General features: G+C 48.7%; 1 protein-coding gene across 1 annotated transcript; it reads right to left on the bottom strand.

The window, feature by feature from the left end:
- Positions 1-10,828: 10,828 nt before the first annotated feature.
- LOC135370043 (regulator of nonsense transcripts 1-like) lies at positions 10,829-21,789 on the bottom strand. The gene is made up of 19 exons (XM_064603719.1): positions 21,441-21,789; positions 20,879-21,009; positions 19,068-19,157; positions 17,069-17,491; positions 16,833-17,005; positions 16,681-16,779; positions 16,286-16,602; positions 16,086-16,232; positions 15,309-15,397; positions 15,140-15,254; positions 14,921-15,064; positions 14,517-14,848; positions 14,108-14,450; positions 13,927-14,058; positions 12,217-12,307; positions 11,960-12,157; positions 11,688-11,806; positions 11,398-11,632; positions 10,829-11,336 (listed from the first exon to the last, which is right to left on the bottom strand). The coding sequence occupies exons 1-18, from the start codon at positions 21,621-21,623 to the stop codon at positions 11,429-11,431; spliced, it is 3,330 nt and encodes a 1,109-aa protein (XP_064459789.1). The 5' UTR covers positions 21,624-21,789; the 3' UTR covers positions 10,829-11,336; positions 11,398-11,428.
- Positions 21,790-22,436: the final 647 nt, after the last annotated feature.

Here is a 22,436-nt window from a genome sequence, read left to right as displayed (position 1 = left end):
GATGCTATGGTGACGAGAGACACCATTGTCTTGCGTCACCATAATATACCATTCCTGTTGAAGACAGCGCTGCTGTCGAAACGTCGAAACCAGAGGTGTCTTACGAAACCCTGACGGGAGGCATCACGTGACCTTCTGACGCCATCCGCTCAAACGTTGCCTGCCTGCGTACTGCTGATGAGGCCCAAGAAGGCCGAAACAGCTGTCCAGTACTGGCATGGCAACGTTTGACTTACAAACATATGCTATACGTGCAGCCAAAGAGCTCCTGCTATTTTTTTTCCCTCTTATACACTTGACTGGCTTTGCACTGGGCTTTCAGAGGTGTCTTACGACACCCTGACGGGAGGCATCACGTGACCTTCTGACGCCATCCGCTCAAGCGTTGCCTGCTTGCGTACTGCTGATGAGGCGGAAGAAGACCTAAACAGCTGTCCAGTACTGGCATGGCAATGTTTGACTTACAAACATATGCTATACGTGCAGCCAAAGAGCTCCTGCTAATTTTTTCCCCCTCTTATACACTTGACTGGCTTTGCACTGGGCTTTCAGAGGTGTCTTACGACACTCTGACGGGAGGCATCACGTGACCTTCTGACGCCATCCGCTCAAACGTTGCCTGCCTGCGTACTGCTGATGAGGCCCAAGAAGGCCGAAACAGCTGTCCAGTACTGGCATGGCAACGTTTGACTTACAAACATATGCTATACGTGCAGCCAAAGAGCTCCTGCTATTTTTTTTCCCTCTTATACACTTGACTGGCTTTGCACTGGGCTTTCAGAGGTGTCTTACGACACCCTGACGGGAGGCATCACGTGACCTTCTGACGCCATCCGCTCAAGCGTTGCCTGCTTGCGTACTGCTGATGAGGCGGAAGAAGACCTAAACAGCTGTCCAGTACTGGCATGGCAATGTTTGACTTACAAACATATGCTATACGTGCAGCCAAAGAGCTCCTGCTAATTTTTCCCCCCTCTTATACACTTGACTGGCTTTGCACTGGGCTTTCAGAGGTGTCTTACGACACTCTGACGGGAGGCATCACGTGACCTTCTGACGCCATCCGCTCAAACGTTGCCTGCCTGCGTACTGCTGATGAGGCCCAAGAAGGCCGAAACAGCTGTCCAGTACTGGCATGGCAACGTTTGACTTACAAACATATGCTATACGTGCAGCCAAAGAGCTCCTGCTATTTTTTTTCCCTCTTATACACTTGACTGGCTTTGCACTGGGCTTTCAGAGGTGTCTTACGACACCCTGACAGGAGGCATCACGTGAGCATCTGACGCCATCCGCTCAAACGTTGCCTGCCTGCCTGCGTACTGCTGATGAGGCCCATGAAAGCCGAAACAGCTGTCCAGTACTGGCATGGCAACGTTTGACTTACAAACATATGCTATACGTGCAGCCAAAGAGCTCCTGCTAATTTATTCCCCCTCTTATACACTTGACTGGCTTTGCACTGGGCTTTCAGAGGTGTCTTACGACACCCTGACAGGAGGCATCACGTGAGCATCTGACGCCATCCGCTCAAACGTTGCCTGCCTGCCTGCGTACTGCTGATGAGGCCCATGAAGGCCGAAACAGCTGTCCAGTACTGGCATGGCAACGTTTGACTTACAAACATATGCTATACGTGCAGCCAAAGAGCTCCTGCTAATTTATTCCCCCTCTTATACACTTGACTGGCTTTGCACTGGGCTTTCAGAGGTGTCTTACGACACCCTGACAGGAGGCATCACGTGAGCATCTGACGCCATCCGCTCAAACGTTGCCTGCCTGCCTGCGTACTGCTGATGAGGCCCATGAAAGCCGAAACAGCTGTCCAGTACTGGCATGGCAACGTTTGACTTACAAACATATGCTATACGTGCAGCCAAAGAGCTCCTGCTAATTTATTCCCCCTCTTATACACTTGACTGGCTTTGCACTGGGCTTTCAGAGGTGTCTTACGACACCCTGACAGGAGGCATCACGTGAGCATCTGACGCCATCCGCTCAAACGTTGCCTGCCTGCCTGCGTACTGCTGATGAGGCCCATGAAGGCCGAAACAGCTGTCCAGTACTGGCATGGCAACGTTTGACTTACAAACATATGCTATACGTGCAGCCAAAGAGCTCCTGCTAATTTATTCCCCCTCTTATACACTTGACTGGCTTTGCACTGGGCTTTCAGAGGTGTCTTACGACACCCTGACAGGAGGCATCACGTGAGCATCTGACGCCATCCGCTCAAACGTTGCCTGCCTGCCTGCGTACTGCTGATGAGGCCCATGAAAGCCGAAACAGCTGTCCAGTACTGGCATGGCAACGTTTGACTTACAAACATATGCTATACGTGCAGCCAAAGAGCTCCTGCTAATTTATTCCCCCTCTTATACACTTGACTGGCTTTGCACTGGGATTTCAGAGGTGTCTTACGACACCCTGACAGGAGGCATCACGTGAGCATCTGACGCCATCCGCTCAAACGTTGCCTGCCTGCCTGCGTACTGCTGATGAGGCCCATGAAGGCCGAAACAGCTGTCCAGTACTGGCATGGCAACGTTTGACTTACAAACATATGCTATACGTGCAGCCAAAGAGCTCCTGCTAATTTATTCCCCCTCTTATACACTTGACTGGCTTTGCACTGGGCTTTCAGAGGTGTCTTACGACACCCTGACAGGAGGCATCACGTGAGCATCTGACGCCATCCGCTCAAACGTTGCCTGCCTGCCTGCGTACTGCTGATGAGGCCCATGAAAGCCGAAACAGCTGTCCAGTACTGGCATGGCAACGTTTGACTTACAAACATATGCTATACGTGCAGCCAAAGAGCTCCTGCTAATTTATTCCCCCTCTTATACACTTGACTGGCTTTGCACTGGGCTTTCAGAGGTGTCTTACGACACCCTGACAGGAGGCATCACGTGAGCATCTGACGCCATCCGCTCAAACGTTGCCTGCCTGCCTGCGTACTGCTGATGAGGCCCATGAAGGCCGAAACAGCTGTCCAGTACTGGCATGGCAACGTTTGACTTACAAACATATGCTATACGTGCAGCCAAAGAGCTCCTGCTAATTTATTCCCCCTCTTATACACTTGACTGGCTTTGCACTGGGCTTTCAGAGGTGTCTTACGACACCCTGACAGGAGGCATCACGTGAGCATCTGACGCCATCCGCTCAAACGTTGCCTGCCTGCCTGCGTACTGCTGATGAGGCCCATGAAGGCCGAAACAGCTGTCCAGTACTGGCATGGCAACGTTTGACTTACAAACATATGCTATACGTGCAGCCAAAGAGCTCCTGCTAATTTATTCCCCCTCTTATACACTTGACTGGCTTTGCACTGGGCTTTCAGAGGTGTCTTACGACACCCTGACAGGAGGCATCACGTGAGCATCTGACGCCATCCGCTCAAACGTTGCCTGCCTGCCTGCGTACTGCTGATGAGGCCCATGAAGGCCGAAACAGCTGTCCAGTACTGGCATGGCAACGTTTGACTTACAAACATATGCTATACGTGCAGCCAAAGAGCTCCTGCTAATTTATTCCCCCTCTTATACACTTGACTGGCTTTGCACTGGGCTTTCAGAGGTGTCTTACGACACCCTGACAGGAGGCATCACGTGAGCATCTGACGCCATCCGCTCAAACGTTGCCTGCCTGCCTGCGTACTGCTGATGAGGCCCATGAAAGCCGAAACAGCTGTCCAGTACTGGCATGGCAACGTTTGACTTACAAACATATGCTATACGTGCAGCCAAAGAGCTCCTGCTAATTTATTCCCCCTCTTATACACTTGACTGGCTTTGCACTGGGCTTTCAGAGGTGTCTTACGACACCCTGACAGGAGGCATCACGTGAGCATCTGACGCCATCCGCTCAAACGTTGCCTGCCTGCCTGCGTACTGCTGATGAGGCCCATGAAAGCCGAAACAGCTGTCCAGTACTGGCATGGCAACGTTTGACTTACAAACATATGCTATACGTGCAGCCAAAGAGCTCCTGCTAATTTATTCCCCCTCTTATACACTTGACTGGCTTTGCACTGGGCTTTCAGAGGTGTCTTACGACACCCTGACAGGAGGCATCACGTGAGCATCTGACGCCATCCGCTCAAACGTTGCCTGCCTGCCTGCGTACTGCTGATGAGGCCCATGAAAGCCGAAACAGCTGTCCAGTACTGGCATGGCAACGTTTGACTTACAAACATATGCTATACGTGCAGCCAAAGAGCTCCTGCTAATTTATTCCCCCTCTTATACACTTGACTGGCTTTGCACTGGGCTTTCAGAGGTGTCTTACGACACCCTGACAGGAGGCATCACGTGAGCATCTGACGCCATCCGCTCAAACGTTGCCTGCCTGCCTGCGTACTGCTGATGAGGCCCATGAAGGCCGAAACAGCTGTCCAGTACTGGCATGGCAACGTTTGACTTACAAACATATGCTATACGTGCAGCCAAAGAGCTCCTGCTAATTTATTCCCCCTCTTATACACTTGACTGGCTTTGCACTGGGCTTTCAGAGGTGTCTTACGACACCCTGACAGGAGGCATCACGTGAGCATCTGACGCCATCCGCTCAAACGTTGCCTGCCTGCCTGCGTACTGCTGATGAGGCCCATGAAAGCCGAAACAGCTGTCCAGTACTGGCATGGCAACGTTTGACTTACAAACATATGCTATACGTGCAGCCAAAGAGCTCCTGCTAATTTATTCCCCCTCTTATACACTTGACTGGCTTTGCACTGGGCTTTCAGAGGTGTCTTACGACACCCTGACAGGAGGCATCACGTGAGCATCTGACGCCATCCGCTCAAACGTTGCCTGCCTGCCTGCGTACTGCTGATGAGGCCCATGAAAGCCGAAACAGCTGTCCAGTACTGGCATGGCAACGTTTGACTTACAAACATATGCTATACGTGCAGCCAAAGAGCTCCTGCTAATTTATTCCCCCTCTTATACACTTGACTGGCTTTGCACTGGGCTTTCAGAGGTGTCTTACGACACCCTGACAGGAGGCATCACGTGAGCATCTGACGCCATCCGCTCAAACGTTGCCTGCCTGCCTGCGTACTGCTGATGAGGGATGAGGCCCATGAAGGCCGAAACAGCTGGCCAGTACTGGCATGGCAACGTTTGACTTACAAACATATGCTATACGTGCAGCCAAAGAGCTCCTGCTAATTTATTCCCCCTCTTATACACTTGACTGGCTTTGCACTGGGCTTTCAGAGGTGTCTTACGACACCCTGACAGGAGGCATCACGTGAGCATCTGACGCCATCCGCTCAAACGTTGCCTGCCTGCCTGCGTACTGCTGATGAGGCCCATGAAGGCCGAAACAGCTGTCCAGTACTGGCATGGCAACGTTTGACTTACAAACATATGCTATACGTGCAGCCAAAGAGCTCCTGCTAATTTATTCCCCCTCTTATACACTTGACTGGCTTTGCACTGGGCTTTCAGAGGTGTCTTACGACACCCTGACAGGAGGCATCACGTGAGCATCTGACGCCATCCGCTCAAACGTTGCCTGCCTGCCTGCGTACTGCTGATGAGGCCCATGAAGGCCGAAACAGCTGTCCAGTACTGGCATGGCAACGTTTGACTTACAAACATATGCTATACGTGCAGCCAAAGAGCTCCTGCTAATTTATTCCCCCTCTTATACACTTGACTGGCTTTGCACTGGGCTTTCAGAGGTGTCTTACGACACCCTGACAGGAGGCATCACGTGAGCATCTGACGCCATCCGCTCAAACGTTGCCTGCCTGCCTGCGTACTGCTGATGAGGCCCATGAAGGCCGAAACAGCTGTCCAGTACTGGCATGGCAACGTTTGACTTACAAACATATGCTATACGTGCAGCCAAAGAGCTCCTGCTAATTTATTCCCCCTCTTATACACTTGACTGGCTTTGCACTGGGCTTTCAGAGGTGTCTTACGACACCCTGACAGGAGGCATCACGTGAGCATCTGACGCCATCCGCTCAAACGTTGCCTGCCTGCCTGCGTACTGCTGATGAGGCCCATGAAAGCCGAAACAGCTGTCCAGTACTGGCATGGCAACGTTTGACTTACAAACATATGCTATACGTGCAGCCAAAGAGCTCCTGCTAATTTATTCCCCCTCTTATACACTTGACTGGCTTTGCACTGGGCTTTCAGAGGTGTCTTACGACACCCTGACAGGAGGCATCACGTGAGCATCTGACGCCATCCGCTCAAACGTTGCCTGCCTGCCTGCGTACTGCTGATGAGGCCCATGAAAGCCGAAACAGCTGTCCAGTACTGGCATGGCAACGTTTGACTTACAAACATATGCTATACGTGCAGCCAAAGAGCTCCTGCTAATTTATTCCCCCTCTTATACACTTGACTGGCTTTGCACTGGGCTTTCAGAGGTGTCTTACGACACCCTGACAGGAGGCATCACGTGAGCATCTGACGCCATCCGCTCAAACGTTGCCTGCCTGCCTGCGTACTGCTGATGAGGCCCATGAAAGCCGAAACAGCTGTCCAGTACTGGCATGGCAACGTTTGACTTACAAACATATGCTATACGTGCAGCCAAAGAGCTCCTGCTAATTTATTCCCCCTCTTATACACTTGACTGGCTTTGCACTGGGCTTTCAGAGGTGTCTTACGACACCCTGACAGGAGGCATCACGTGAGCATCTGACGCCATCCGCTCAAACGTTGCCTGCCTGCCTGCGTACTGCTGATGAGGCCCATGAAAGCCGAAACAGCTGTCCAGTACTGGCATGGCAACGTTTGACTTACAAACATATGCTATACGTGCAGCCAAAGAGCTCCTGCTAATTTATTCCCCCTCTTATACACTTGACTGGCTTTGCACTGGGCTTTCAGAGGTGTCTTACGACACCCTGACAGGAGGCATCACGTGAGCATCTGACGCCATCCGCTCAAACGTTGCCTGCCTGCCTGCGTACTGCTGATGAGGCCCATGAAGGCCGAAACAGCTGGCCAGTACTGGCATGGCAACGTTTGACTTACAAACATATGCTATACGTGCAGCCAAAGAGCTCCTGCTAATTTATTCCCCCTCTTATACACTTGACTGGCTTTGCACTGGGCTTTCAGAGGTGTCTTACGACACCCTGACAGGAGGCATCACGTGAGCATCTGACGCCATCCGCTCAAACGTTGCCTGCCTGCCTGCGTACTGCTGATGAGGCCCATGAAACCGAAACAGCTGTCCAGTACTGGCATGGCAACGTTTGACTTACAAACATATGCTATACGTGCAGCCAAAGAGCTCCTGCTAATTTATTCCCCCTCTTATACACTTGACTGGCTTTGCACTGGGCTTTCAGAGGTGTCTTACGACACCCTGACAGGAGGCATCACGTGAGCATCTGACGCCATCCGCTCAAACGTTGCCTGCCTGCCTGCGTACTGCTGATGAGGCCCATGAAGGCCGAAACAGCTGGCCAGTACTGGCATGGCAACGTTTGACTTACAAACATATGCTATACGTGCAGCCAAAGAGCTCCTGCTAATTTATTCCCCCTCTTATACACTTGACTGGCTTTGCACTGGGCTTTCAGAGGTGTCTTACGACACCCTGACAGGAGGCATCACGTGAGCATCTGACGCCATCCGCTCAAACGTTGCCTGCCTGCCTGCGTACTGCTGATGAGGCCCATGAAGGCCGAAACAGCTGTCCAGTACTGGCATGGCAACGTTTGACTTACAAACATATGCTATACGTGCAGCCAAAGAGCTCCTGCTAATTTATTCCCCCTCTTATACACTTGACTGGCTTTGCACTGGGCTTTCAGAGGTGTCTTACGACACCCTGACAGGAGGCATCACGTGAGCATCTGACGCCATCCGCTCAAACGTTGCCTGCCTGCCTGCGTACTGCTGATGAGGCCCATGAAGGCCGAAACAGCTGTCCAGTACTGGCATGGCAACGTTTGACTTACAAACATATGCTATACGTGCAGCCAAAGAGCTCCTGCTAATTTATTCCCCCTCTTATACACTTGACTGGCTTTGCACTGGGCTTTCAGAGGTGTCTTACGACACCCTGACAGGAGGCATCACGTGAGCATCTGACGCCATCCGCTCAAACGTTGCCTGCCTGCCTGCGTACTGCTGATGAGGCCCATGAAAGCCGAAACAGCTGTCCAGTACTGGCATGGCAACGTTTGACTTACAAACATATGCTATACGTGCAGCCAAAGAGCTCCTGCTAATTTATTCCCCCTCTTATACACTTGACTGGCTTTGCACTGGGCTTTCGAGGTGTCTTACGACACCCTGACAGGAGGCATCACGTGAGCATCTGACGCCATCCGCTCAAACGTTGCCTGCCTGCCTGCGTACTGCTGATGAGGCCCATGAAAGCCGAAACAGCTGTCCAGTACTGGCATGGCAACGTTTGACTTACAAACATATGCTATACGTGCAGCCAAAGAGCTCCTGCTAATTTATTCCCCCTCTTATACACTTGACTGGCTTTGCACTGGGCTTTCAGAGGTGTCTTACGACACCCTGACAGGAGGCATCACGTGAGCATCTGACGCCATCCGCTCAAACGTTGCCTGCCTGCCTGCGTACTGCTGATGAGGCCCATGAAGGCCGAAACAGCTGGCCAGTACTGGCATGGCAACGTTTGACTTACAAACATATGCTATACGTGCAGCCAAAGAGCTCCTGCTAATTTATTCCCCCTCTTATACACTTGACTGGCTTTGCACTGGGCTTTCAGAGGTGTCTTACGACACCCTGACAGGAGGCATCACGTGAGCATCTGACGCCATCCGCTCAAACGTTGCCTGCCTGCCTGCGTACTGCTGATGAGGCCCATGAAAACCGAAACAGCTGTCCAGTACTGGCATGGCAACGTTTGACTTACAAACATATGCTATACGTGCAGCCAAAGAGCTCCTGCTAATTTATTCCCCCTCTTATACACTTGACTGGCTTTGCACTGGGCTTTCAGAGGTGTCTTACGACACCCTGACAGGAGGCATCACGTGAGCATCTGACGCCATCCGCTCAAACGTTGCCTGCCTGCCTGCGTACTGCTGATGAGGCCCATGAAGGCCGAAACAGCTGGCCAGTACTGGCATGGCAACGTTTGACTTACAAACATATGCTATACGTGCAGCCAAAGAGCTCCTGCTAATTTATTCCCCCTCTTATACACTTGACTGGCTTTGCACTGGGCTTTCAGAGGTGTCTTACGACACCCTGACAGGAGGCATCACGTGAGCATCTGACGCCATCCGCTCAAACGTTGCCTGCCTGCCTGCGTACTGCTGATGAGGCCCATGAAAGCCGAAACAGCTGTCCAGTACTGGCATGGCAACGTTTGACTTACAAACATATGCTATACGTGCAGCCAAAGAGCTCCTGCTAATTTATTCCCCCTCTTATACACTTGACTGGCTTTGCACTGGGCTTTCAGAGGTGTCTTACGACACCCTGACAGGAGGTATCACGTGAGCATCTGACGCCATCCGCTCAAACGTTGCCTGCCTGCGTACTGCTGATGAGGCACATGAAGGCCGAAACAGCTGTCCAGTACTGGCATGGCAACGTTTGACATACATATATATATATATACATTGAGGGGAAAAGCCATTAAAGAAACAAGTAAATGACACTAGACATGTTTGAAATTCAAAATTAGATTAAGATGGCTTCTATGCCTGCACGCAGAGAAACATACTCATGGAACGATGCATCGTTCCATGAGTATCTATATTATCTTGCAAGATGTGCGCATCCCAACGACGTAGAATTACTTGTGTAGTGTGTACGCGTGACACCGAAGCAGTACTTGGGCAAAACAGGGCGCTGATAGAGCCGGATGGGCTGTCCTCCCGCAGCTCTAACAACCGTTCCATTACCGGAAACAGTAACGGAAACGAAATTGAAAGGCCGGTATCAGTAATGGATAACGGAAACGAAAATATAGCAGTAACGAAAATGGAAACTGTAATCAAAATGGTTGTCATCCTTCCCTGCTTGGAATACCAACAATACAGTGATTACAAAACAAGATGCCACTTCCACGAAAAAGATGGAAGACACAGAATTCCTAAGTAGCCAAACTACTGAAGCTTAACAAGTGCTGGAACACAAGGAGCTTTCGTTTACACATTTCTCTTTTTACTGTACGTCTACTGTTGGTGTAAGTCACACGCAATTATGGGCCAATTTGCTACACGACTAGTATTTTTATCATTGTCTCATTGATCTAAAGGCAGCCAGAAAGCCCATTATTCTGGCTAGAGCAGAGTTCACATAATCCCTACGGTGCAAATTCTCGCTTTAATCTTACGCAGAGCCCCCAGCTTTCCGCAAAATTTTGCGGAATTGCCTATGTCTAACAGAATCTCATGTTTCCCTCAGAATAGTGTTTTTCCGTGGAATACTAAATACTATTAGAGTTCTGTAAGGATTTCAATCGATGCGTAAATTTTTGTGGGTTAAACCAGTTCAATTGCAACGGATTGATACTGCAAGCACTTTTACGACCGAACGTGCAGAGACGAAAGAGAATTTAACGACAGGAACGCCCGGAGTGAAATTGTCAGTCGAGTAGTTTTCTGTGTGCACCGAAAAGTTACAAACGGCTGAAAAAGTGTGCAGAATGAGTCCGTAAACAATATTGGGAGAATGCCGCAACATTTTTTTTTGCTCGTTTTCTCTCGCGCGGATCCATCCCTCAGATTTGTAAATCCCTCTTCGTGCAATTGAATGGGAAAACCTGGTAGTGATACACGGACTACACCTTGGAAATACGGCACAACAAGGATTGCTCCGTCATCGTAGTTGGACACATGTGACAGAGGTACACATGGGAAGGAAAATTTATTACCCCAGAAGACTGTATTCACTACAGGAAATTAAGTGGTGCAACGGGAAAAAATAAAATAAAGCAAGATCCCACATGCACAGACTTGGTGCACACAACTACGCGGAGACCTTGCACATACTTTTCCTGGAAACTAAGGGTGGGAACTAAAGAGTGAAACAGCAATAGGAAGGGAGAAAAGATGGGGGTTGGACTCTGGCCAACTCGGAAAGCTGAAAGGGTTCGTCTTCCCTGACTCCCCTGTTGGATCTACCCCTCCAGCTCTCAGAGTATGGCACACCCAGAGAAAGAGTGTTAAGGGGGCACTTTTATTGGCTGTGGCCCGCCTGGGTGTGGCCGGCTGTGTGTGTGTGCGCAGCTGTTCTCTCTCCCCACAAGAGAGGTGGGGGAAGGTCGTCGTCGTCCCGCGGTGCAGCTCCTGTCCGTGCTGCTCCCCTCCGCTGCAGATCTCAGTAGTCACCATCGTGCGCTGTCTGCGCGCAGCCCTACACAGGGAACAAAATGTTATTCCACCTTCCCGGTAGGCAGCACAAATGCTTTTTTCACCTCGATGCTTGGGCCCCAGTTAAGGGCGCACTCAGTAAGGCTGCGAGAAAGGGGCAGGGGCCAGGCAGCCCAAGTAGTGTCGGTCCCCCTGATACGTAGAGTCTTGAGACAGCATCCCTTCAGCCTGGGACCGTAGTTCTTCCGCCAGGTAACTGCTGCTCTCCTGAGACAGTTGAGACAGGCAACCCTGGGACATCTGAGATAAGCCCCCTCCACTGGGTTGAGAGAACCCTTCCTGAAATTACAGTCATTTCGAGCAAGACTGCAGGAAAGCCAACAGAGTTATTTACCTGACTGTTAAACCCTGGTTGAGAGAGCAAATGCTGAGAAGGACCATTCTGGGGACCTCGACTGAAACGCTTGTTTGTAGCTGGCCTGCGACCATTGCCCCTGTTGCGCTGCCTGGCTGCTACGGAGAAAGGACATTTGCACAACATGACAGTAGCGCCCAAATCTCACTAAATGGAACAAGTGTGTTTTGTGTTTATGCAATGCCTCCGGGTAAATGCACATCTTAGTTGGAGCGAATGCCACTCGCAATTTAGACATTCAGAAAACATACCTTGAAGGGCTTGTTGGTGCTGGTTGTAAAAACGAGGAGGTATGTGAGCCATGTTCATGAACATTCCAATGGGAACGGGTAGGTTGGCCATAGGGCCCTGGGACCGTTCGGGGCCTATGTATGACAGAGGGTCGTGGGCCCTACTCAAGAAGGCAGCGTCCGCAGGGTACGTTTCTTTCATGACGGGCCACGCTGCATCTGCGAATGTACCTCCGTGTAAGCATGTACGCCCATGTACACTCTACTCGGGTACTCACTTCCGTTGAGGTGAGAGGAGCGATCGTACACACTTCCGGGAATCATGGCCTCCCTCGCATCAAACATGGTTGTGTGCATGAAGTGGCCACCCTGGATCACAATTACATAATCAAAGCTATCCAGATCATGTGCAACAAAGTCAATATCACACGTGTTATACCAGACATCCTCCTCGTAGAACGTCAATGACTGAGCACATTTGTCAGGGTCCCGTGAGATCCAATTAACGGGGTTTTACTGTACTTGTACAGGGTTCGCCAGGATAAAACAAATAAGAACTAAAGTAGATTTTAGAAGACGTATTATGCCCCAAAATTTTATGTCCATAATGCCGCTTGGTCTGTTTCTATGCGGATAAATCGCGAAAATTAAAAAAATGCCGCTGCCTAAATGGCTATACCTGTGTTTCAGCTCCTTTCCGTCAGATGGCGAAACGGTCCAACGCGGCGTTGCACAGTGCGACTCAGCATTCGACCGTTTCGCCATCTGACGGAAAGGAGCTGAAACACAGGTATAGCCGATTAGGCAGCGGCGGTTTTCTGATTTTCACGTATTATCCGTAGAGAAACAGACCAAATGGCAGTATCTACATAAAGTTTTGGGGCATAATACATCCACTAGCATCTACTTTAGCTTCCCAACACTGTTCTTTGTTTTATCTTCATTTATCTTGGCGAACCCTGTATTTGAGCCCGACATGCCATCATCGAGCTGATGACTTCTGCTCTCCAGTCATGCTGTTTCGAATCTGCATAACCTTGCACCTTACAATGATGCTTGAGTTATGCTTTTCTATGATTACCAAAATCAATGCTGTATGTGTGGCTTCAAGTACATCAGCACATGCAATCGTGGTTTGTTATCAACCTTGAATGCAGCTTTACATTATGGAGAAAGGTTGTCTTTTTTGTCCCACTCGACAAAGTCATTATGTAGCGCATTCAATCGCGTAGACGGCAAGGTTTTTACCTCCAAAATGAGCCCTAAAAATGGGGTTATATTATACGCGGTACCTACGTACTGCGCTCGCTACCACAGGTGTTCCGCATTTCCAATCTGCCTCGATTCGTCTACAAGTGGCTACTCTACGTCTACATTATTCATCTACATGTTGGCACATTGGAACATCTGTAGTTGGTGCTCTTCTATTCGTGCATACGGAAAGCTTTTCGGGGTTAAAAGTTTATCCAAAAATCCATCCTCGGTGGATACTCAACGATCCTGATGGTCAGACAAGCGATAGCTACGTCCAAAAAACATAGAAGACGTTTTGGTTCGATAGATCATCCGCAAACTGTTCGCATCCAATCCACTTCTGCCCAGCAATTGTGGTTGTAGCTATTCTCGTAGGGGAATTGAGGCTGGCTTAGTGTCTGACACCATCAGTTGCGCCAGAGTTCCTCACGCCACGCTTCGCTTTATAACGTCAAACAATAAAGTGAACAACGGCTGTCTGCATCGTGCGGTGTCCTCTTTATTCACAGGTTCACCATAGCTCTCTTCTCCTGTCTGGCAGTATAAGCTTGGCATGATACGCTGTCCATTCCATTCATATTCATTTTTCCTATTTACACAGCCCCGTTCAAAGCTTTTATGTCTTCTGGGGTTGGCTCTCATTGGAGGAGATTTCCCCACAACGGCACCCACTTTCCCGACAAATAATTTGTTGCCTTCGCTAATATAAGTAACTCGTCAAAGGGCTGTCTCACCGGGTTCACAGTATTGATGAGCTTGCGTGGCTTGCTGAACTGAATGACACTCTCCTTGAGGTTGTTGAGTGGCCCTTCAACCAGAACCTTGTTCTCTTTGTAGAATGTCAGCAGGTGGTTCCACAAGGGTTGCTGAAAAACGCAAGGGTTGAAAACAGCACAAAACTCACCTTAGACTCACCTTAGAGAGCACCTTGGGATTTCCCACGATGATGATGCCGTACCTAGCCCGAGTGAGCGCAACGTTGAGGCGTCGCGGATCGTTGAGGAACCCGATGCCTTGGTGCTCGTTTGAACGCACGCAGGACATAACTATGAGGTCTTTCTCCCTGCCTTGAAAGGCATCCACACTTGCCACCTCAATGTCCTGGTACAGCTTGGCATGCAGAGAACCCTGGTACTGCATGTGCTGCACCAAGTATGCCCTCTGGCCCTCATAAGGGGTGATGACGCCTATTTGTTCTGGCTTCACTGAACTCTTGAGGAAACGCGTCGCAATCTTCTCCACCAACGCAGCCTCAGTCCTGACAAAAGAGACCATTTTACGTGTAAAGCCAAAGCCAATGAGAGCACGGTTCGACGATTAATACCTGTTAAGGTAAGAAGTTCCGCTGCCTGCGATCTCTTCTTGGCCTTGACAGGCATAGAACAGCATGGGCTTGTCCGGCTGAGGCCAGGGAAAGTCCACACCGTGCATGCGCCGTTCATCCGCAAACACCCCGTTCTGTAGTGATCCCTCGTAGAAGAAGTTTGAAGGGAACTTGCTCAGCTGTGGGTGCATGCGGTACTGCACTTCCAGCCGCAGCGGCCGAATGCCCAGGACCACGAGTCGTTCAAACAGGGACTGAGATAGACCAGCACGGGCTGCCTTCTTGCACATGACCACTGGACCTAGTTGACAGTGGTCACCAACCAGGGCTAACTGAAACAATGTTGCCATTTTTCAGCAACAGATAACAAGTCCTGTCATGAAGCACTCCTTATATTCACTCACTTGCTTTGCTCCAAGCACAACTGGAACCATGCACTCTGGCTCCGTGGCCTGCATGCTCTCATCTATGAGGATAGAGTGAAACTTGAACCGTGCCAGACGAGGATCTCCAGCTCCCACGCAGGTGCAACAGATAACGTCTGCCGCCTGCAAGTACAAATGGCCCACTCTTTAAAGACATTCAACGGAATCCATGAGAACCAAGTAAAGCACCACTGTTACCTCTAGCAGCTCCTTTTCGCAGGTCTTCTTGAGCATGCGGTAACGCTTCTCGTCTGATGAGGACAGTTCTCCAGTTTCATCCTTCAGCTGCTGAAGCTTGTGAAGCTCGGAATGGCTAAGTGTTACAGTCAAGAGGTTACACTCTACTAACACCCTTTCTCCTACTTACCCTTCCATATTCCTGATCTGATTGTGCAGCGCTAGAAACGACACGGGGGAGTTGATGGCTTCGCGGCTTTTGGCACAAAGTCGCACAACCTGAAACATTCAGAGATTTTGCTACAGCTAATGATGTCTGCTTTCTACTGCAGTCATTAATTCAAAGTCACGCGGAAGACAAAAATTTCAATCAAACGAACCCAGACAAGTTAACTAGATCTAGCAACCACTCATTCAGGCTGGGTTGTGCTAACCCTTCTGAAAACAATACCATCCGCAGCATGGTCAGCCGCATTACAGTTTGTGCGAAGAAGTACGGCCTCCGTAACACTATGTTTGCCGCATTGCCTTCCAGTCCACCATACTCTTCAAATGACGTCAAATGTTCTTGACAGTTATCAGCAGGGCTCCTAGGATTCCACGAATTTGGGTTCCTTCAGCAGAGAAACTAGGATCTCTGGTTATCAATGTCGATGGGGACCTGTACAATAGGTTACTGCCAAAGTACACATGCTATCCAGTGCTGATGAATTTTATTGATCAGCATTAGGGGGAGTGACAGTCACAGCATGAAACGAGCGAGGAGGATATGCTGCTGGCAGAGCACCTTACGAATTAAAGGGGTTGTGAGGTGCTTAAATTATGGTGTCCCATTTCAATTTGCAAACATGGAATCCTTCAAATTACGCAAGGTATGGTGTCTTACTCTGCTCACCATTACTGGCCACACAGGAGAAAGAATGTTTTACTGTGCCTACTCCCATCGCATAAAAGGTATGTCACGCACCTTGAGACTGGTTTGATGGATCTTCTCCGTCAGTTGATCCACAGCGATGTTGCTGGGAGCACAAACGAGTACTGGACCGTTGTTCTGTTTCACAAGGTGGTACACTATGGTAGCAGACGTCACTGTCTTGCCTGTGCCAGGTGGCCCCTAGTAGATTAGAACAATGTGTAGCAGCACAAAGCCAAGAGTGGTCAACCAACCTGAATTAGGGAAAGGGGTCGCTGTAGGGAGTGCTTCACTGCGTAAACTTGGGAGCGGTTTAGCTCGGGCAGATGGGGGGCCGAAAAGTGCTTGGGGAGGGCACAACGAATCACCACGTCCTCCACCTCATGGCCCAAGAGACGGTGGTAGATGTAGGCCGAGACAGATGATTCGTCCACGGCAAACTTGCGCAGGGCTGCCTGCATTCGGTCGAAGGACGTTGATTTCCACACAAAGTCTACAACAAAGTGGGAGGTGCATTCGGATGGCACACCCAGGTTGGTCTTCATCTCAATTCCTACTTCTTCGCTGTAATCTGAAAGCTATAGTTAAGGAGACTGACAAGTTGGAGGAGAGAAAATAGATTTTTAGAGATAGATGCATTTGTGGATACTGTCTGGAATTTTGATGACGTGGCCTACACCGGACCATGGCTTGTGGAGCTCGCCCAAGTAACGAAGGCGAAGTTCGTCACCGTGCATGAGGCGCATATCTGAAATGGATCTCCACCGTATAATCCACTTTCTCTCATCTGACTCTCGTTACCTGTGTCAGACTTTGCGATGGTGAAGTAGGCAATCATCTTCTTGTTGAGACCAATGTCCCATCGCACTTCAATATTGTCCTGTGTCTGAGACTCCTTCAACTTCTTGTCATAATCTGCTTCCATCTTCACAAGGGGACCAAATATGTTCTGGTACTGATAACCGTCCTCGTACCTGCAGTTACACCACAATCACCACAACTGCCCTTTTCTTCCACATCCTTTGTGAAAGCGTTACCTGAGGAGAACCTGTTGCGGTTCTTCATCCACACCTGGCTTGTCCAAGTCCTGAAAAGAGGCATCCAGGTTGTCCTTCCAGAGCTCTTCCAGGCGACTCATCTGTTGAGCAGACACCTGGCGAGCTCTCAATTGGTCCCTCTCCTGGGGGACACGCACTAGCCACGGAAGGAATGAACGATCCTGGATCAGTGGCTTCCACTGGTCCGGATCCCAGCTGGTCTCTTTGAGAGAAGACTGGGCAGCACATGGGTGACGACATAGAAGAACCACCACAGAGTCAGCCTTGGCTGGAATGAAGCCCAAGAGGAAGACGTTCCGGCAGGCACACGAGTAACATTCCAGCACAGTCTCCCCCAGGGGACCGTCCCGATGGAGAGTCACCTCTTTATGCTTTGCCCGCACCAGGTGGTTCACCATGTGGCTGCATCGTGTCAATCAACATTCTCAAATTACGAGTCAACCCCACGTTGCTTTTTTTATAGAAGCTTCCATTGCAGAATACATTTTTTTACTACAATGGTAACAGCTGAAAAACAGTTCACAAAAAGACACACAAATTGTCGGCCAAGCTCAGTTTCCATTTCCTTTTTACTTTTGTAACCATGCTGCTGCTATCAGAAGAGAAAAGTGTGAGGACATTTCCATGGATATTTTGCGGGCCACAAAAAGACAGTTTTGCAATGGAATCGGGTAAATTCTTGTTTTAAAAATGTGAGGTTGGCTTTGGAAATTTCAGAGTTTAGTTGAGAAAATTCAATTTCTTGCTCAGAAGTCACGGCATAAGGTTCTGCGACCTAAATAGTGTTGACATTAGGTGTTGGAAAGTAGGTGTTTTGGAACAACCATCTCTCACTGTCAGAAATCAACATCATGCTCCTCTAAAGGACAGTGTTTTACGATGGCATCCACTCTGTGGAATACTCGGATAGATAATAGATAATCCTTGGTAAGCATCGTCAAATCGTGTTACAGCAAAAGGTCAATTGGCGTACAAAAATGGCCAGAGGTTGACCAGTATGAGAGTTCAAGGGTTTATGTAGCTCGCAAAGTACAATGTGAATAATTTTATTTCCATACTGTAGTGTACGATGATGTAATGAACCACATGTATCAAAGTGTGACAACCACTTGCAACAGAACTACTCAAAATAGTACCAGACTCTGCTCGTTGGTACACTGTTAAAACAACTACAACAGTGAAATCTCATAATTCAACTGACACCAAAGTCCCAGCAAAACCATGTGTATTTGAATGGGGGAAAACGACCTTCATAAGCCTCACACCTGTAGAGGGGTGCATCAAGGTCACCTTTACTTCCATTTCTCAAAAAAGCCATACTTCTGTTTGAGGAAAGGCTCAAATCACCGTAACACAAAGCCGCTTGCTCATAGTCGGCACTGTTTTATGGCCATCAATACTTCCTGTCGACTATACAGCCAAGAAAAGGGCACAATTTTCTTCTCAAATTGGTCCACGATGTTCGCGCTTGGGTTATGGCATGGATGCTGTTAACATTTATGGAGTCGTGGCTAAAGAAACAAACGCCTGGCCATTTTGATGCTTGCCCGTAAATCAATATTCTGGAATTTCTACCCTCATGTGACCACAAAAGTGGCTTAGTGATCACGAGTAGATGGCAAAGACTAGTTGAAATGCATTGTATTAGCCTCATAGACGATCTTTGATTTCAATAGCAATGCCAATGATAGAATGTCATCAGAATAGGAATAGTCCTCTCAGCAGATTGTCAATTTTTTTGTTTGCGTGGTATTTGTGGCATACAATGCCCTCCGCGATTCATCACCAATGTCAGCCTTAACTTGATGGAACAAGAAATTTAGGTGCAATACAACAAATAGTTGAGGCACCTATCTGCAGTCTTATGCAACCATGCAATATCAATTCCTTTGGTGTAATCTTTTACTGAACGTGACAAAAAAATGTTCCATATGACAGAGAATACTTTGATAAGGGGCAGTGAATAAACTTTGGTTACCTGCCAGAAGTGTTTCCTCTGCCATTGCAAAACCACCGTTTGCAGATGTTACATTGCACCACACAGCCAGGGTCATGAATTCCACAGTACCTGCAAGCATTTAACCAGTCATATGTAAAGTGGTACCATTGAAATTTTCATACCAATTATATAACCTGAATCCTCCCAATTATTCCCTCCTAAATCAGTTTCCAACTAATTCAGGTTAAATCCCATTTCTCCCCGAATTCCAATTGCATATCACAGTCAAACTCCTTTAGAACGAAGCTCAGGGGACCACGAAAAAATTTCATGGTACACTACGTAGTACATTTCGTAGTCACTTCGTTAAAAGGGATGTCCGCCATCTTGTTTGTTTACATTTCCGCTTCCATGCATGAAAGGCTCGGAGCCACCCCTGCGTTCCTTTGAATTTCTCTTCGACACCACACATGGCTGCGCACAACACGGGGCCCGATATGGGTATGTCCCGGGATCTCACCTCTAACAGTCATCGGTAAACGCACTTGTCCACTTCTTCCAAGTTAGCTGCACGAATCCTTTTTCGCGCTGCTTCTGTATCTTCAAAAAAGTCCAAAGTGTAGAAGCACTAATCCCAAATCCTTTTGCAACGTCTGATTTCTTCTGCCCGCTATCAACGGCTCTCAGCACCACGATCTCCTCCTCGACCGTAAACTGCTTCCGCTTCGAGGATGCTCTTGCAGAGGTAGCATCACCGCCCATCCCTGACATGTCTGCCATAGCACAACTGGCCGCCACAACGGACTCTTCGTGAATGCTGGTGTCCTGGTATGCACTGGACGCTGTGAACTCAAGTCAGAAAGGAGGTCGATCGGGCTTTGAACTCTAAGGCGACCAGGAATTGCCCAGGGAGGCTTTGTGACGGATCATCTGATGATGTCACCCCTTTCCCCGGACAGAGCTTGGAAACGTAGATCATAAAGGAGCTGGACGCTGTGAACTCAGGTCAGAAAGGAGGTCGAACGGGCTTCGCACTCCAAGGTGACCGGTAATTGCCCGGGAGGCTTTGTGACGGATTATCTGATGATGTCACCCCTTTCTCACGACAAAACTTGGAAACTTAGATCATAAAGAAGGGGGCCCGCACCGGGAGAAAAACTTGGTATGTACGTATAATCCTCGTAAAACCCGCCGAACTCCCCTGAAGAGCTTCGTTGTATGTGTTGGAAATTACGTTGAAGGGGCCGCATTTTTGTTCGTTATTAAGGTATTTTCATTGTAAAGAAATTCGTACTCAATGTTTGAAAAATACATTAGTCCTATGGGGCTCTGGCGGGACCGCGAAAAAAATTCGTTCTACTAGTAGTTTCGTTAAAAAGGCGTTCGCTCTAAAGGAGTTTGACTGTACTTATTTTCGAACATGTATTACACACAATATTTAGTAGTAATGCGCGCACGTGCCTGATGAAAATATTATAAACTATGCTAAGCACCTTTAATGTTACATCACGCGAGGCGTGTGACTATAAATCGCGGGGAATGCATGCTTGACAAATTTGCTGGGCAAAAAGAAAAAAAGTAACACGATCACACCAGATTCCCCACCCCGAATCCGGAAAAGACATCTAACCAGAAAAAGACAGACCCTAATGATATTGCAGCTTGTCTCTGGTGAAGAGAGTCCAACAACGCGTTGGTAATGTAGATCATGACATATATGTTAGCTTCTGGTGTAGATGACCGCTAACGAGTAAATATTTGCTCATCATCGGTCCTGTTCAAAATAAAATTTCTAGTCCACGCTCACTGTACAGGTTGGGTTCGAATGAGAGTTAGACAACCATCCTTACTTGCAAGCATATTCAGGCAAGTCTTTAGTGTAGAATTGATCCTCCTCATCCTCCTCAAAGGTGAGCTCTCCAAGGGCCTGACCAGCAGCCGTCACATCCAACCCATTGGACGAAAGCTCTCCGGTGTGTAGCTGTGTATGCACGACCAACATTTGGGACATGCGCGACAGTGACACATATACTACGTCATCTTTTATCAGTACCAAACGCATTGACAAAGTACTGTACCTCCTAGCTGACACATCTCGCCTTTGAAAGCACTTCTGAGCAGCACACTTGTACTCATATATGCAACTCGTTATCACAAAAAAAATGTAATCCAGGAAAACAGAACTTGACGTAACCAAAAAGTCACCCATGACCAACCGCCAGACAGCTTTATCGCTACGAAACTCAAGGTAGTCCTGAAGAGAACACTGCTGCACATTATTATTAACTTCACTGAAGCCAGCGGTCAAAATCGCACTTTTCCCAATGTTAGGCTTACGGTAAAGTAGGCCTAAAGATTAACGCATGCACTGAAACGCAAGTCCCTGACTACCACTGATTCGCCTTCACCTACCTGGCCTCTCGTTCCGTGCGTTGAAGCGTTTTCGAGTTGGGAGGCTTGAGTTTGAGATGGTAACGTGAAGTCAGTGAAATCAAACTCTGAACCTTGAGTATCAGCGCCCAGAAGATCTGCCCCCTCTTCTGTATCGAGGAACGTCAATGTCTGCGAACTAGGACCGTATGCGTCCACGCTCATTGTCGCAAATTTGGCGGTGAAATTATGCTTCAAGAAGTTGTCAGGCGAAAAAAAACACGCGTTAACTTCACTCCCCTCACAACGTAAACCGCGATGGAACCTTACGCCATTTTTTTCTCCTCGTGAGAAACGTCATGCAGCACGTGAGCTACTCAAAAACTGATGATGTTGCGAAGGTACAGTAGTGAATGCAATTCGGTGACAAGTACTGATGTTACTATACATATGTTATTAGGTCGCAGAAGAAGGAGCAAAGGAAGTAGTGATGAGCAATACTATCGAAACATTCGATACATCGGTAGCTTTTTATTATCATGACGATCATGACAAATAGGTGGTGCAACAGTGAAGCTGTTAAAGCTGCACAGAGCTTGAGCCGAGCCAATCCAATCTAAATTTTTTCGAAACTGCTTACTGCTTTACCACTTTTCTGCCATTACCGCATTACCGCTTTTCGTAACTTTCTGCAAGCGGGCAACACACAATCTGAATAGGTCCACCGTCTCGATCCACCTCTGTTTAGCTGTTTTGCAACGTGAAGCTCAGTGAAGTGCATGCCTGATACTATGGATAGTCCGAAAACTATCGCGATACTATCGAAATTCTGATTCACTCGATAGTTATACAATCGATAGTGTCGAATGTTTCGATGGTATCGCCCATCCTCAGTGTATTTCGAATGGGACACGGCAGTACAGTACAGTTGCATCACCCTACCGCTGGGGGTCCCACTCATGCAGAAACAAAACGAGATCTGGAACGCCTAGCGGTAGCTGGCCGCAACTATTGCCACCGGAAGCTCACGTTGTAAAT

This window comes from Ornithodoros turicata, chromosome 10, assembly GCF_037126465.1.
Source record: "Ornithodoros turicata isolate Travis chromosome 10, ASM3712646v1, whole genome shotgun sequence".
In the NCBI taxonomy this organism is placed as follows: Eukaryota; Metazoa; Arthropoda; class Arachnida; order Ixodida; family Argasidae; genus Ornithodoros; species Ornithodoros turicata.
Note: the sequence above shows the minus strand (reverse complement) of the source record. Positions and strands in the feature narration are given on the sequence as shown.